The sequence below is a fragment of the Harpia harpyja genome, chromosome 2 (genome assembly GCF_026419915.1).
Source record: "Harpia harpyja isolate bHarHar1 chromosome 2, bHarHar1 primary haplotype, whole genome shotgun sequence".
NCBI classification, from domain to species: Eukaryota; Metazoa; Chordata; class Aves; order Accipitriformes; family Accipitridae; genus Harpia; species Harpia harpyja.
In genome coordinates this window covers 32,820,186-32,836,984 of record NC_068941.1, presented here as the reverse complement: position 1 = coordinate 32,836,984, position 16,799 = coordinate 32,820,186, and the positions used below count along the sequence as shown (strand labels likewise).

The window sequence follows — 16,799 nt, the reverse complement described above, 5'->3', positions numbered from 1 at the left end:
GGGATAGAGCTAGCCAGGCCAGCACTTTTCCGAGGGCTGGGGAGAGCGAGCTGCCCAGCACGGCTACAGGAGTGACACTGCTGTCAGCACAGAGCTGTTTTCGCAAGTTGTAAGGGCAACCTTTTATCTCCAGTCTGCTTCTCAAACATTTTACAGAAATTAAAGTAAAACCAAAACCCAGAGAACAACCTGTGATGTGAAAAACAAATTACTCAGTGATGACCTGAACTTCCTAGAAATCACTCTCATCTGCATCAAGCGCACCGGATTTGGCATCTTGCTAAAGCCCTTTCTCACCAGCCTGCCTTCCCGGGGCCAGGGACAGCTGGGGCTTCGGCTTCTCCCGGGCACCGCTGATGAGCACAGTGCCTGCAGACCCCCCCCGCCGCCCCTGAGGTGAAGGACACATCCGTGGGTGGGAGAGGGTCTGGCTGGGAAGCTAACGCTCTCCTAAAATCCCCCCCTCCCCGGTCCCGCAACACCTCCCGGGCAGGCCGGAGTAGAGCAGCCCGGAGGCTGCTCTAGTTTGCGCAGCGGGGATGGCACGGTAGCGGGGAGGCCACCGGGTCGGTCTGGCCCTGAGGACTCGGGGCTGGTGTTTCGGTGGTGTGAAACCCCAGCGCCAGTTCCCACAGAGCCGATTTTTGCATACTCTTACTTCTGCTCCCCGCAGCCGCCAGGCTGGAAAGGGTCTGGCTCCTGCGGCGGGGGAGCGGGCCGGCGTACGGAGGGGACGGCAGCGGCAACCTGTCACCCGCTGGCGAGGGCCGGCGGGCCGGGGAGGCACCAAACCCGGCTCCCGGGAGCCGCGGGGCTGAGACCGGCAGCCAGACCTCCTTCTGCCGCTCCCGCTGTGGCGGGCGCGAAACCGTTTCTCCCGCGGAGAGCGATAGTCCCGGAGCTCGGGAGGGCTGTAACGGGCCCCGCTCCGCCACGGCCGCGCTCGGAGTCACGCAGCCCCGCCCGCCCGCGGGGCTGCGGGCTCGGCGGACACACCTGGAAGCGGGCGCTTGCCCCGCCAGGCGTCCCGCTGGCCCCGCGCTGAGCAGTCCCCGCTCGCAGCCGCGGAGCGCTACGTGGGCCCGGGCGCCTGCGGGCGCAGGACTTCCTTTTGGGGAAACCTGGGGAGATTTTGAAGATTTAAATTTTTTTTTCTTTTTTTTTTTTTTTTTTTGGCGGGGGGGCGCTTTCCTTTAACGTTGCCAGCCGGCTACGGAGCGGCGTTACCGGCCCCCGGCCGCAACCCGAGGAAGAAGTGGCGGCCCCCGCAGCCGCCCGGCCCGCGGGGAGGGCAGACGGGCTGCCGCGGCCGTGGGAAAGCGCCGCCGGCCCCCGGGGAGGGAAGGGGGGGGGGCGACACGCGGGAAGGGGCCTGCGGCGGGGGCTGCCACTGTCGGGCGGCCCCCTGCAACCCGCTGTGCCCCACGGACCCACCAGCTCCCGCGCAGCTCCCGCGCAGCGCGGGGCGCAAAACGGTGCGCAGCGAGAGGCGAAAGCCGAAAAGGGGACGGGGACGGGGGGTAAAAGAGGGTGGAAAAAACCCCTCCAAAGGCCAAAAAGCGGCAGCAGCCGGAAAAAAAAGCCCCAGGCGGGGCCGCGGCCCCGCGGTCGGGACGGGGACGGGGGCGCCCCCGCACCCGCTGCAGGGGGGCGCACGGCACGGCGCCGCGCCGCGTGGAAGGGGGGCACGGGGGGGGTTGCCGGGGAGGGGGGTGGGGGGGGGGGGCTGCTGCGCGCGCGGGGCGGTGCGGCGCGCGGGGCGGGCGCCGACGTCAGGGCGCCGCGTGCATATTGATGCGGGGGCCCGGCCGCTTTCGTCAAGGAGCAGAAGGAAGCAAGATGGCGGCCCTGTAGGAGCGGGGAGCGCGGCGCCCGGCTGTGCGTGCTGGATGTCGGCAAGGCTGAGGGACGCGGCAGAGGTCAGAGCGGGCCCCCCGCGCCGGCCGCCTTCCCCACGGCCCCCCGGGGGTGTCGCGGGGCCGCGCCGCGCCGCTGGGTACCGGCGGGGGGTGGGCGCCGCCGCGGCTCCCCAAACATGGCTGACTGACAGAGGCGGCGGGGGGCGCCGCGGGCCCCCGCCGCCCCCTCCCCGCGGGGCCGGCCCCCAACTTTGCCTCGGCGCCCCTCCCCGCGCCTTTGTCTGCGCGGCGGCGGCGGCGGGGGGGACGGGGACGCGGACGGCGGCGGGAGGCGCCCCGCCGCCTCTGAGCCCCCCGCCGCGGGGCTGCCCCGCTCGCCCCTCCGCCGCGCCCCGGGCGGCGCTGCGCCCCGCGGGGACCGGCCTTCACCGCCACCCCCCGGCTTCCCGGGCCGCCCCCGCGCAGAGCGCGGCCGGGGGACCGGGGCGGCGGCGGGCCCCGGCTTTGTGCCGCTCCCCGGCCCCGGGCGGACACAAAGGCGAGCGCAGCCCCGGGGAAACGGGGAGGGGGGCGGCTTGGCTTGCGGAGTTTGGGGCGGGCGGCGGGGGGGGGGGGGGGCAGGAGCGAAACCCGGTCCTGGGGGGCGAGGGAGAAGTGTGTGCGGGTGGGGGGGGTGCGCTCGTTGCCAGGCCTTCCTTTTTCTGTGTAATCTACACGCGCGTTTTGTCCGCGTTGCTAAATCCTGCCGTCGGGGCCACTTGCACAATGTGGCCACGGGAAGGGAAAAAAAAAAAAAAATTACTTTCTCGTGCATGTTCCCCTAAAATGACGCTTTCGGCGAGGTCGGACTTGTTCCCCGCCAGATGACAGACAAGAGCAACAACCTTACCAGATTTGTAAATCGGACGCGCGGCACTGTATGCTCGCATCGTGGCATTTATTGGCGTTAAATCACCCCCTTGGACACTAGCAGTCACTTTCGTGCCCGTAGTTGAAAGGACGCTTTTCGGGTCGCGGTTTGAACCTTGGAAATTTAGCAGACCCTTTTCTGCTAAGTAATTTTCCTTCTCGGAGAGTGAGGTGAAGGGAGAAGTGATGTGGTGTAGCGTGCTTCCATCGAAATGTTGCAACCAAAGATCTCGTCACAAGATTTGTTTTCCATGATGAGCGGCATGCAAATGTTCAGGCTTTGAGCAGTGATCAGCAGCTCTGAATATCAGTTCAGCATAGTTGGGTTTTTTTTCTTTTTTGAATGTGAAGTTTAGGAGTTTCAGAGATGAGGAGATACTGTCCCTAGTGAAAGCAGGTCAGTGGGTGTTGTTTGTCGGCTAATGAGGCCATTCAATTTGCATGTTAATGGAAGGTTGACTTACTGCAGCAGGGGGTGAGTGTAGTAACATGTATATTCACTTGTGTATCTGCATGTGTATTCCACTATGGCACTTTCTCTGGAGGTTGTAAAGTGCAAAACAGGACGTGGTTGGTTGTCGAAGATATTCAACAGGGAGATGTTAATGGTCAAGAGTAATGTATAAACTCGAGTTAGAGGGGGATCTGACTGAATAAAAATTGGCAAAACCAACACCGTGGTACATGCAGTGTCCTTCTAAGAGACGACCTCGGCGTGGCAGGCTGACTGTAGATTATAAATCATTCCTTCTCTTATCTTTTGGGAGTTAGACAAATTTCCTTAAGTGGTGTGTGATGAACGTATTGGTTCCTTTTACCAGTAGCTACAGAAAATGAGCACGTTTCTCTGAGCCCTTAGGGCTGCTTGCCCCTCAACTACTGTTGCATTTCCCAAAACTTCTTTCGTTCTTGGTGGTTTTTTTCTTTTCCTGGTCACCTCACAATTAATTTCTTGCACTCCTCCAAGTAAAGGTAAGCCTCTGCAGTTTCTATATAGGTTACCATTTGTATATCGTTGCTAAAGGTCCGTGAGTAGCAATGGTCAGGTAACAGTTTATAATAGACTGTCATACAGAAACACTACTTCTTTCCGCTCCTTCTCTCTCAAACACATGGCACTTTGGTTGCTGCTGTCCTTTGACACTTCAGTTCTCAGCTGCTAAATATGACTTTTTTTCAAAAGACTCAGATAAAACTGGATACAAACACTGATACTATTTTGCTTCTTCTGCATTAAGACAGTTTTATGTATTTCTTTTCCTGCTCCCAAATAATATTATTTCTATTATATTTAAGTCCATTGTGTCTTGAAAACATCGGTAAATCTAGCAAGTCAAGAATTTTTGGTCTTCCAGATCTGCTGCTGTTAACACTTTGAAAGAACGTACACATCTTGGATTTTATCCTGCAGAAAAACAACAATTTGGAACCAATGTAAATAAATCACTGTTGGGCAGTATTTTGTCTCTCTTGCTCAGTGTCATGGAAAGCATAGTATGAACCCTGCCAGTGAAGTCAGAAAACATTTAAATCTAGCAACCAGGATATAGGGAGGAGGAAATAAAGAGAAGGCAAAGATGTGAAAAATAACAGTGCTTGGGCGGTGGGACTAAACTGCTGTTGACATGAAATGAAGAACTCAAAAGTCATCTTTCAGTGAAAATAGTTGTTTCACTTTGGGAAGCAACATCAAAAAGCTTTGCGAATGTATCCAGGGAACCTCAGAAAGTGGTTTTGTATTGCCCATTTCAGAACTAATTATTAACAAATCTTCAAAAGAAGAAAAGGTTGAATGGGAGACACTGAGGCTCCCGAATTTGCCGAACTATCACTGCCTGTAGTAAGGCTTTTAATGAGGACTTTGGCATTGTGTTGATTCCTGGCCTTTAGCCAGGGAAACTGGTATTGTTTTGATATAGTGCGCGTGGTCCTAGACTTTGGCATGTCAACATTGTTTAAAGAACAAGAAACTTGTACCCGCTGAGGAGTTATTATGATGGACAGATGTCCAAGGTCTCTTGTTGGCACTAGTGCTGCACTGGGTAACAGAAATAGGAGGTTGTAAAGGTTTTGGTTTCTGTGTGCAGAATTGGGAGACCCTGCAGTTGCTGCTGGAACAGGGGCTTCAGCTGCTGGAGTTGGAAGGGACCATTCCCTCTTGCTCCAAGCACTTCAGATGCTGCTGGGACTCCATCTCCCATACAGTTCCTTTAAATACTAGCAACAGCCAGACGGCCCTAAAGAAAAAACAAACAAACAAACACCCCCCCCCCCCCAAACAACTTGCCATGTTTTAGAACAGATCTGCTGCTCAGGTGTTGAAAAACATGAAGTTTGGGTTGGACTAATGTTACTGACTGTTTGGGATTACAGGGAGTGCTTCACTTCTAAGTTACTTGCATGGCCAGTAGAGTGGTTTTCTCAGTGTGGTGCCTAAGCAGTGACTTTAAATCCCTTGCTCCATTTCGTTCTGAGTGGAAGATGTGTCTTGTGTTTCTACAGGAGCCAAATAAGGTTCTTTTTAAAAAATTGTCCATTTTTCAAGGTGGAATTTCAGATGAGCTGTCAAATTTGGCTTGTCACAGAGAGTGAACCTTCTACCTCTCTCACGTGACTGCCACACAGTAGCTCTAAGCGTGGTAGCAGCATCTGTAAGCCAGCTTCACAACTGGAGCCTGAAAGTGGTAGAACAAAGTTGCCAAGTTTCAAATAGAGTTGGTGGTTATCTTGGAAACTGTGCTGGAGAACACAACCACAAATGATTTTGCCAAATAATATACAGTATTTATTTAGTCCAGCTCTCTGATTGCTGTTAAGGCAGTCAGCCAGCAGCAGTGAGTGTTGTGACATCATTTTGAAAGGCAATGTGCTGGTTCTGAAATGGAGTGGGATGTACTATGATTCATTATTTAAAAAAAAAAAAAAAAAAAAAAAAGGCTGTAGTCTGAACAGAGATAAAGCATATGACTGCATCATGGCTGAAAGCCAAAAAGGGAATTATATGAATCAGTCACACTTGTAGCATTATTCCAATCCCATACTCCATAAGGCAGTGAATACCTTCTTACTCATTTAATGATATTCTGCAGAAAAACTATCCTTTTGAACACTGAACAAGTAACTAGTAACAAGTTGCCATAGTTCTGGTTGCTACACTTTCAGATCCTCACTGCTTGCATGTTCAATTTGCATAGATCGTCCCAATATCCTAGATAATAAAATGTTACAAATGGAAAGTACCATGAACAATCATCTTCTCAGTCACCCATTGAAAAGAAGTCACTTCTGCCTTCCCTTAAGGTATACGAGTCTCTTAAAAAGGGAAAAAAAAAAAAAAAATCACCCATTTTCCCAAGAATTGCTCAGTGGGTGGAGACAGAGGTGGTGGGGTTAAGGAATAAAATTCTGAACCTCCAGCATCAGCTGGACTAATCCCAAGGACAGCTGATGACCAACCCAAAAAAGTTGTTTGGATTAAAATATTGGGAATATGCCTCACATTACGTAGCAGGGAATAACAGAAGGAAGGTAGAGAAAAACAAGGTTTGAGAAATAAGAAGAACAGCTAACTGTTTTTAACTTCTGATGTATCTCACACTGTTCTTGAACTGAAGAAAAAAAAAATGCCCTACCTTATAAAAGGATCAGAAAGAGTGTTCAGTAGTTCATAGTAAAAGACTTTGAATCTGGGGGCAATTTAAAGAAAGTTGCTATGCTTTGAAAAACACTTTAACAATTAAAAGCCATAAAGATTTAGATTCCTGTCTATCTTTTCAAGCAGGCTTGTTCATCTCTGTTAAACACCTTCCAGAAAGCTGAATCATCTTAGCAACCTGAACAAAATTCATGCTGTCCTTCAAAAAAAAAAAGTTTTCTGTGGAGGTGTGGATTCCAAGTTGGAGTGTTGTTGCCTTGTAGCATACATATGGCAAGAAACCCCAGTAGGATTATTCTTACAAATAAATAAAGGCTTGCAGTATTGAGGCTCAGTTTGACCTAATTCTTGGTGTGTGTGGTTTTTTTCCTCTTATTGAAAAAAAAATAAAATAAAGGCAGCATTTCTATTGCAGTGTGCAAAGGAATAGGCTTGTTCTATGCTCAAGTTCAGCAAGAAGGGAAAATTCAGCATTTTAATCCTGATCAAGTACAGCATATCTTTTAAGACAGTTTCAAAGAAGTAGCAAAGAAGTGAGCAGGTGAGTGGTTAGATAGCTAAGATAACCAGGAATAGCTAAATAACCAAGTACCTCTTGGAAGTGTCTTCCATGGGTACATGGCAGTAGCCTCAGCACTTTCTGATTCATTACTATGATGCAATTTAGACAATGTGAAATAACTTAATGTGTTCTACAGCATTATGTCTAACCTCAAATATATTCCACATGGGTTCCCAGCATATGAATATTGGTTTCACCAGGTGTATGCGTGGGGGAGGAGAAGTTTCCAGGTTTAAGTTGAATTTTTTGCAGACGTATAAAGAGGCTAATGACTTCTGCATTCTCTACATGAGCTACCCTATCCTTAAACTTACATTTCAATGACTAAAATTTAAACAACTTCTCTGCTTATTCTCCTTTCTAATAATGCATAAACACTCCAAGCTTTGTCTTCCAATGTCCTGGCGTGAACTCCTTTAAGTCACATCGTGTTGGAAAAGGATTTGGCTCCACTGCAGTAATACCCTGGCTTACCAAGTGGGTAGATGTTTAGGTCAGGACGATGACTCTCCATGTGGTTGCACACACGTGGTTAGAGTGTTTACAAACAGTGTCCCAGCATCCTCGGCAGCTGCCTTGACGCAGACAGTGAGGACAGAGTTCTAGGAATGTCCCTGGTCCTCACGGGTGATGGAGGAGGGGGAAAGAAATAAAAAGTGCGGAGTTTAAGAAAACATATCGTAGTTTGGGTTTTGGCTGAGCTTTCTGCATCTGTGTTGCATTCTAGATTGTTGGTTCCTTTGTCAGATGCCACTGTTTTTTCCCCCCACTCAAGTGCAATCTGGGCTGTGTCGACGCATTTGCTTGGAACGGACTGACCCCAAGTATGAGATGGGGCTTAAGGGAATTGTTGCAAAGGTTTCATTTCAAATGATTTGCCTGCCCCCCCTCCCCTTTTAAAAAATTCATAAGGAATTCAATCCTGAAAGCTTTCATGACAAAACAGCTCTTTGCAATACAAGAATCCCACTGTAAATGGTTATGTTTTTTCCTTAATTAGGCATGACTCACTGCCTGTTAGAATACTAGAACAATTCCCTTTTAAAAGACCAAAAAAGAAATCATGAATCGTACTAACTTTATAAGTAAAATCAAATAGCTGAAAGTCTTTATTACTTAATGAGACATGTTGACACAAAGAGGTGTTGCTGTTACAAAAGCTAATACCACTGCAAGGCAAGTTTTGGATCTCCATTAGACATAAGCAGCTTGGTGGAGATTTCTGCATTTACTCAACCAAACGAATAATGCCACCAATCTGTTGTTTAAAAAAAAAAAAAAAAAAAAAGGAGGGGGGAGAGGTGGTGGTAATTATTGGGGTTGTCTTGCCAAGATGGTTTCAGGAAAGACAGATGAAAATACTTTGTAGCTGGTCAGCAGCACCCAACTGACAATGTGTTTCGTACCCTCCCCTGTGGACCTAAACCAAAGCTGTCAGACAGGTTCTGGTCTCCCAGGATACTTGAAGCCTATGCCCTGTGTGCACTGTGGGACCTTATTAGCAGAGGTTCTGCTCCTCATCCAGAAACATTATTTTCCAGTCCCATGCACATTTTTCAGACTTTCTCATGCGGTTTTGCAGCAAGCGCTTGGGATGGTGTGCAAAGCACATCACTTGCTTTACAAAATGAATCCTAAGAACTAGTTTTTCCTTGTTGGGAGGAAGCAGTTGGTACAAGTGTCTCTTCTATATTCTGCGTTTGTCTAGATGAGTCATGATATTCACCATCATCCAACAGAATATGAAGGCCAGTATGCAGATCTTGTTATACATGACTTCTGCTGTTAGTTGTATGTTCACATTGGTTGCTTCCATTTTATGTTAATGTCGATTACAATCACTGTATTTTTGTTATTACACTCCAGTGGTTTCTTTCTTGCCTCTCTTCTCATTTGCAAGACAATTATTTGGGTCACATCCAGAACCTGCTTCTGTTTCACTAAGCTCTTCACCTCCTTTCGTTTTCTTCTCTGACTTCTTTTTGACCTGAAGTTCCCATTACTCTTGCAGCAGCTGGGTAGCAGAAGGTAGCAAGCAAGAATAAAGAATATATGACAGAATATGTGACAAAGGCATTTCTGAGTTTGTACTGACTATTTGTTCCTTCTCTTGCCACTTTTAGTGCTGTTAAAGAGATCAAGGGTAAATGTTAACCCTCGGCCTGATGCTGACAGGAGAGTTTTGCCCTCAACTTGAGTGTCTTTTAATAACTTTCCATATTTGTCCCTTAGCATGAGAGACAACAACTGTTCGTGCAGCACTCACCCCCATTTCATGCCCCTGATACTTTTTTTCATCTTTGTTTAATCTGTTTGTTCTTTTTGTGCTGCTTCACTTGTGTTTGAAGTCACATACTTTGAAGTTATACAATTTTTGTACTTGCCAAAGGACACAAAACTCTTTTCAGTTCTTATGTAAGCAAAAAGGAGAAAAGAATGATTGCATATTTCCTCTTGTCTGCAAGTAGCATTACTGTCCTGCTTACAGTAAAATGAGGAAAATGAATTGTTGTAGTAAAGCAGGAGTTGCTTCCCTTCCCCCAAAGTTACTAAAGTTCACAGAAGTGAGATATTTCCTTGAAGCTTAAAGTGCATGTATAGGTTAATAAAAGGAATGCCATTTATGCCTGAAAGAGAACATATGAAAGCTGGAAAATACATTGCACTCACCTCTCCCTAGGATTTGGAGAAGTGGGGGTGCGTCTGTGTGTATATATTACAGACCTTAACATATTTTCTTTTCAAATGACCAACTTTTTGTTCCCACTGCACTCCTTTGCTTGCTTGTCTGTTTGCTTTCAAGTTTGTCTGCCCCAAAAGGTCTGATGTATTACTAAAATGGCAACAGTAAAAATCAAAAACACAAAAGCTGAGCAACTGAAAAGGGTCAGATTTAACACTTAACTCATATAACCAGTAGACATTTTGGAGAAAGAAAACCTATGCTAGTGAGTCTCCATTCCATGCACAGTCAGTTTGCACGTGTACATGTCACATACCCAGGAGCAAGTGAAAATATTGACCAAATAGGGAAAGGCACTTTTGATGTTTATAAACATGAAAAATGCACGAAAAAGAAAAATACAGCCTTTTAGTTCTCTGTTGTTTCTGTGGTGTTCTCCATACCTTCCACAGAACATTTGTTCTCATTTAAATAAGTTTGGACCTGTAATTTTCTGCTTCCCTGTAATCCTTAATGCAGAGAAGAAGCTTTTGTAGGTGTGAGAAAGTAGTAGGAAAAATAAGAAATGTGCTGATCTATTTTATTTTGCTCTATTGCTACGTGTAGTGCCTAAGAAGTGAAAGACCAGGTAGGAAAACACAGATTTCTGTGTATTTTTCCACTCTGCCTATGTTGTGCAGTTGACAATACGTTAGGTATAGGTGGCTTTTTTTTTTCCCCAGTGCTGTCAGCTGACTTGTGATCCTGCGAACTGGTGGCAGCCCTTGCCATTTTCACAAAGCCCTATTCATTTTCCTTCCTCTCAGAGCTGTAACAAGTCTGCCTATGTAGAGACACTTGCAAGAGTGAGGCATCTAGTCAGTCACATACTTTGTAGCAACCGAAAAAAAGAAAAGTAGTTTTGGAGGTATTTTTTCTTCTTTGAGCAGGGAGGGAGAGGAAATGGATGGAAAGACTTAGAGGCAGGTACAGAAGCTAAAACCTAATTTTTACTTTAAAAAAAAACAACTTTTCAAAGCAGTTGCAAATTAACATGTTTTTTGCTATAAAATATAAACTCTAGCTGATGGATTGGAGAGAAGTTTTGCCTCTGGAAGTGTGAGTCTGTAACTACCTACTGAATAGCTGCTTTTTGTGGAAACAACTGCTACTAGCTGGTTGGAGATATTTTGTTGGACAAGCTGGAGCATGAGTCTAATTCAGGATGGCAACGCTGATGCTTCTAAATATAAGGAGAGTGGATAGAGTGAAATTAATTATTGCACGTTAGGAGGCACCTCATATCCCAGCCACGAAACAGAATCCCACTGTGCTTGGGGCTGTGCAAACATAAGCCATTTTGTTCCCTTTTGCTATTTAATTCAGTAAAGGAGACAGAGAAAAGGGGTCTGGCAGCGCACAAGGGGCCAGAGTGTTAGTAACTCTTGTTTATAACGCAAAGCAGAGGCAGGCAGCTCCCTTCCAAAAAAATAAATATTTGCAGTAAATAAAGCAAAGCTGCTATTGCTACCTGCTCTGTGTGTGTGTTAAGAGGAGTTTCTAACCAGCATTGCTGCAGTCTTTTCCTTAGGGTGCTTATATGAATAAGCAGGCAAAACATGCAAAGAGTAAGAGAAAGGGTACAAAATTAATAAGCAACAACTGAGAGCCAAAGCACACACAGCTCACGCAATGTGGTACAAACCCTGCTGGAGCCATTCATTTCAGTGCCCCCTTTTTTTTTTTAACCCTAAAAGACATACAGGAAAGCTGTGGTATAGCTTGGAACTGAACCCATATCTCCTAAGCCCCAGTGCTTTACCCATGATACCCTCCTTCCTGCTCATTCAGAGGTTTACAGATAGTTTTCTCTGCTTACTAAGATAACAGAAGTATCAATTTTAAGAAACAGAAACTAGACTCAGAAACAAGTAGCTTTTCACTTTTTTTCAGACGTTGTTTTTCAGTAGCATTTTCTGTTGATTGACAACATATTCTTTTTTTTTTTTGCTGCACAAGCCTTTGGACCTTTAAACCAGCAGTGCTCATCCAAAACAACCCAGCAAATTAAATACTGTTGTTTATCTCCTCAGGGAAGAGGACGGCTTTTTGTGCACTGCTTTGACTGCAGCACTGTTGAAACCCTCCGCTCCCAGTGAGAAAGGGTGCAGGAAAGGATGTTATCTCAGTTTTACTGGCACTGCAGATGTCTCCATGTATCTCCAAACAAATAAGCAAAATCTCACAATGAGATAATTATAATTAAAATAGTATGTTGTGTCAGTTAATTGCAGTGTGTGAAACAGAGTTGTGTAATGTCATTTCAATAAGTAGGTACTCCAATAACTCCTATTAACCTTTAATACCCTTGATCCTCCCCTTCATTCAGGCAAGATTTCCCACAGTCTGCAAACTGTTCCCGTACATCAGCTCCAACCTACCACATGACTCCCATTTTGATCTGTTTTATCAATTAAAGGTTTGTCTGGGTTCATGAACCCTCATGCTGACATCATACTTGGTAGCAGACTTCAAAGGGGAAAAACAAAAAAACCAAAACCCAAACCAACTTTAATTTGTTGTCAGAAATCTCTTTGCTGAGGATGGGATGCACAAACCTGTGCAGGCGACACAACCTTAGCAGCATTCATAGCTTTCTGTGCAACAGTCAGCTGTTATTTCCTACACCTGAATCGGAGACGGTAAATTTTAATGTCTCTCTCCGGTCTTTGGGAGTTCCTTTGCTGGGGGTAGTCATAGCTCAGCCTGCCTGGTTTGGTACGTAGTGCATTTAACCGAGAGCCTACCCTAAGTAACTTCAGCACATTCACAGACTCGTGATACAATCCATGATGAAATGCATTTGGAAATAAAATCTGATGGGTAATTTAGCTCATGCAGCGTCTCTGGATGCTGACAGAGGCAGTTGACCGTGAAGGACAGATGGATTTTTCTCTGCCATGTTTAGAGATCTGATAGTGCTGCAAACTGCTATGGAAAACGATGGAGCGGGAGCATTTGGGCTTGCTTCCCCCAGTTGCTCCTCTCCCCGTGGCAGTTTGGAGGTTCGGCCGGCCGAGTCCCCACGTGGCTCGCATGCACGTGGCCGCGCTGTTTACAAACACCCTGCCGGGCGTCCCCGAGGCGAGAGGGTGCCACGCTGCGGGGCCGAGCTCCCCTCGCACAGCTTGCGAGAGCCCCTGTTTTTCACCCACGTTCGCGGCTGCTCGTAGCAATCATGGCCAAAGGCAGGGCTGCGACGGGCTGGCGGAGACTGCTAGCTCGTTCGGGTTTGCTCATTTCACATTTAAGCAATATTCAGGCCAAGGGTTTAGAGCAAGGTCGTCCACGGTGAGTCAAAAATAGAAACTTTATTGCTCGATAGAATAGTAGCTCTGGAGAGCGCTAGCTAGACATACACACAACAGCAAGGAAGGTATTTTTCTGCTTTCCAGAGACACTGTTAGGGAATTGGGTAACATTTACAGTAGGGCAGGATTTCAGAAAGCCTGTGGAAATGAATGGGCACATTTTTTTAATTTCCCGCTAACAAACGAGGACCACTTTTTCTCCAGGTTTAAGAGACGGGTCTCAACGTAACACAAGTGGCTTGGAGCAGCCAGTATTTGAAACCACAGTTGCATTATCACTGGGAGAAGACTGCCTTGGTTTTGCTTTGTTTTAGCAGGCCATTGGCATACAGCAAGAAGGAGGTTTGAACAGCTGTGTGTTGCTCCATTAAATGGCCTCCCATAGCTGAGGCACAAAAAGACAAAGCATGCTTCTTTCCAGCCACTCAGCTAAAATTGTATTGACTTACTTTTTGCTGCTCTCCTCACGAGTTCAGAGTTCAAGGACTCGTATATCTACTGTACCTTGAGTTCAGATAACAAGATATAACTACATGGAGGGAAACAAACAGAAAAGTTTGTGTTCTTCAAAGACAAGCATTTTTCTATACTTGTTCCCCTGTTTTGTTTTGGGGTGTGCACTATTTATTTTTCCCCTTTTGTTTTACTCTCCCTCCCGGTGCCCCCTCCTGCTTACCCTCTGCTGCACGCACACCCTCTTCCAGCCGCCTCTCTGGCTTGCCTGGCCAAGAAGTGCAGACTCAGCAGGGACTGGTAACACTTTAACTCTTTGTCCTATTCTCAGCTTTCCCAGCAAAGGTCAAAGCAAGTGAGACTTACAGCTGCACTTGAAACAGAACTGGTATAGGAGGGAGGGATGGTGACCACAGACTGTTCCCCGTTCCCACTTTTTTTTTTTCTTGAGGCATATAAAGTGCGTGGCCAGGGTGAGATGAAACTTTCCATAGGCTTTGGGTGGCTGTATCTGCTAGTTTCTTGTTAAGAGGAAATGAAAGACTTGTGACTTTTGTTTGTACTGGCCATATCTAGCTTCGTGCAACCTCTACCGATAAACAGAAATAATTTAGGAGTTACTTCCTCAAACGCCCGAAACGTGGTCTTAATTTCATCAGTGCAAAGCCAGCAAAAAGCTATTACAGACACGAAGTCTTGGTTATCTGTCTTTGAAGTCATTTTGGAAACTTTGGCAACGTGCCCTTATACAATTCTTTTTCCTAATAGCCATAGTTTTGCATTGTGTTGTGGGACCACGCTGGCTCCAATTTCAGTGACTTAGGGCAGAAATGAGTTTTATTTTTCTTGAGAAAAATTCAGCACTGCCATTTGCTTACGGCTGAGAGAAGGAACCTGCCTGGACGCTGTCAACATTAGCACACATCCGTGTGTGCCACGTACGGAAAAAGGTTCCCATTTGCCCTTCAAATAACCCGCCGCAGCGTTTCATGGGGCTGTGAGGGGCGTGCGCCAGCAAGAGAGTTGGTGCTAGTTGGCTTAGTGACATCGACACTGGCGCCAAGGTTTACCTCGCCGCTCGGCACTCCAGGTCATGCTGGTGTCTCGCCACGTGCTTACGCGCACATGGCAGCAGTGTTTACAAACATGACCCCAGAACTCTTACGGGCAGTTATGAAAGAGCCAGCGAATGCCGCATCCCGCGCGCAAGGGTGACCTAGATTGCCAGTGCTGGGAGCGAATAGCGAGGCGCTCGTACCGAACACAGGCTCCGAGAGCACATCAGACGTTTGAGGCAGATGATTTTGCTCCCAAACTGTTTTGAAATATCATTGCCACCACGAGAGTTTTCCACCGTAAACTAAAAATAGCTACTATTAACTAGCAGGAGCGGTGGGTAAGTGATTCAGCAACTCAGGGATAGAAGTGACTGTGTTCTTCGGCACCATAAGGCTGTTTCTGTGTTGAACTGACTCAGAAAGTACATAAAATTTTCAAAGCAGGAAGGAACTGCAAAGCTGGCTTACTTTGGCTAAAAGAAAAGAACACTGCGTGATCGTGTGGTTCCTGATTGACAGTTCCTTTTTTATTCCTTTATTAACACTTGCACTTGGGCACTAATGAATGCTTTGTAGTCAGGTTGTGACCATCCATTTAGGAAAAAGATGCCTTAGTAGTTTCAAATGACACACCTCCATCTACAAAATATTAATACCACTGTATGGCTGACTTGTTTTTTTGACATGGGCCTTAAGAGAAAAAATGCATGGCTCAAACACCCCTTTAGCAAACCAGGCATTGTATGCTCAACTGTCAAATGTCCACATTCTGTCTTCATATATATATTTTTTTAAAAATCACTTTTGGACACAGTAGATGTCTACTTCAAAAAAACCGAAGTGTCCTTTCCTTACCTTTGAAGTTCTTCAAAGAAGTTTGTATTGTACACCAAATTACTCTAAAGCAGTTCCTTCCTAGAAGTTAGTAGTTTATTGTAAAATGGAAGTACGTGGTCAGACGATTAGTTTTTGACAGATTCTAGCATTCTTGAAGTTTTCTCAGAAATACATGTATGTGGAGGAAGACAGGCTACATAACTGTGAGTGGCTGCCAAAGATAAACAGACCTTTCTTGAAAAAGCTGCTAAACTAGCAAAAATAAGCCATGCTTGTTAATAAATCACTTCCAGTTTTTACTTTTGGAATCAAAGAGTTTAATCCCAGCTTTGCAAAAGCCTACTAAATGGTGAAGGATTTTTTTCCCCTCTCAAATAGAAAGATTGACCTTTCAGAAGCAGATGAGATGGTAGAAAGATGGTAGTTCTATTTTATATTAGTTACTATGACACATCTCAGTGTTTGTAAATACCATAATGACAACACCCTTAGGAAGGATACACTGCAAGCTTCTCTGTGCCTCTTCTCCAATGTGATTCAATCCCATTACTGAATACAACTTTTCAAAAAGTCCATAGTCGTTGCCTTTTCCATCCATATCCGTGGCAGCCATGCATTAAAGTTGTCAAAGCTCCTGCAGTGTTTTTTCACTATGTAAACAAAATAAAACAAGAGAGGCTGACATGTGTCCACTCTGGCCTGGTCACCAACTCATTTCATGTGGTCAGATAGCTCTAACCTAAGCAGGTTGAAGTGCTCTGCAGGTCAGCCTCTGACCCATCGCTGGTTTTGTCCAGTCTCCTAGCTGATTTTTAATGTTGCATTCGGAATGTGAGCAAATGTGCTTGCGTCGGTTATTGATGTCTTTTCACTGCTGAATGTTCATTACAATGTTCATTATACTGTATATAATAGACTTAGAAATAAGAATGGAAGTACTGAAAATAGGTCACTGCTGTGTTCCTATTTTAACAGTTCTTTGTGGCATTTCTCCTGCCTGAGGAAAGCAAATCCACCTTACTGTGAAACTGTACAACTATGGGCAGACTTGGAGAAAGGAGAACTAGAGCCTTACTATGAAATCTTCTCTAAATGTATATAGCTTTTTTTCCTGGATACATCATTGTACATCTTCTGGAGTCTTTCTCCAGAAACCCTGAAGCGCTTTTTAAAATGTTCTGAATCAGAAAGTACTGAGGTTTACAAGGACTGGTTTATTAGTATTTATGATGTCTGTAGGCTTTACCAGGATATTTAACGTAACCAGCGTAAGATCTATACAGATACACAAATTCTGTGTCTGGTGCATCTTTGACTCGGAGAATCTTCTTATTGTTACCGTTTATGATATTTTCTTACATTATACGAAGAGCTTCTTTTAGTCACCCAATGAAGAGAATACAAGGAAAGAAATGCTGCTTATGATGAAGATT

The 16,799-nt window shown here is 46.1% G+C and overlaps 1 protein-coding gene and 1 long non-coding RNA gene across 2 annotated transcripts in view; one reads left to right on the top strand and one right to left on the bottom strand.

Moving 5' to 3' along the window:
- Positions 1–1,786: 1,786 nt before the first annotated feature.
- TET2 (tet methylcytosine dioxygenase 2) overlaps positions 1,787–16,799 on the top strand; it is a 75,446-nt gene continuing 60,433 nt past the window's right edge. The window contains exon 1 of the mRNA XM_052775135.1: positions 1,787–1,919. Within this exon, the coding sequence (XP_052631095.1) occupies positions 1,890–1,919 (30 nt within the window). The 5' untranslated portion in view covers positions 1,787–1,889. The remainder of the gene's footprint in view (positions 1,920–16,799) is intronic.
- Positions 8,260–16,627, bottom strand: LOC128136049 (uncharacterized). Its single transcript, XR_008233245.1, has 2 exons — positions 15,385–16,627; positions 8,260–8,999 (listed from the first exon to the last, which is right to left on the bottom strand). It is a non-coding gene; the product is annotated as an uncharacterized LOC128136049 (long non-coding RNA).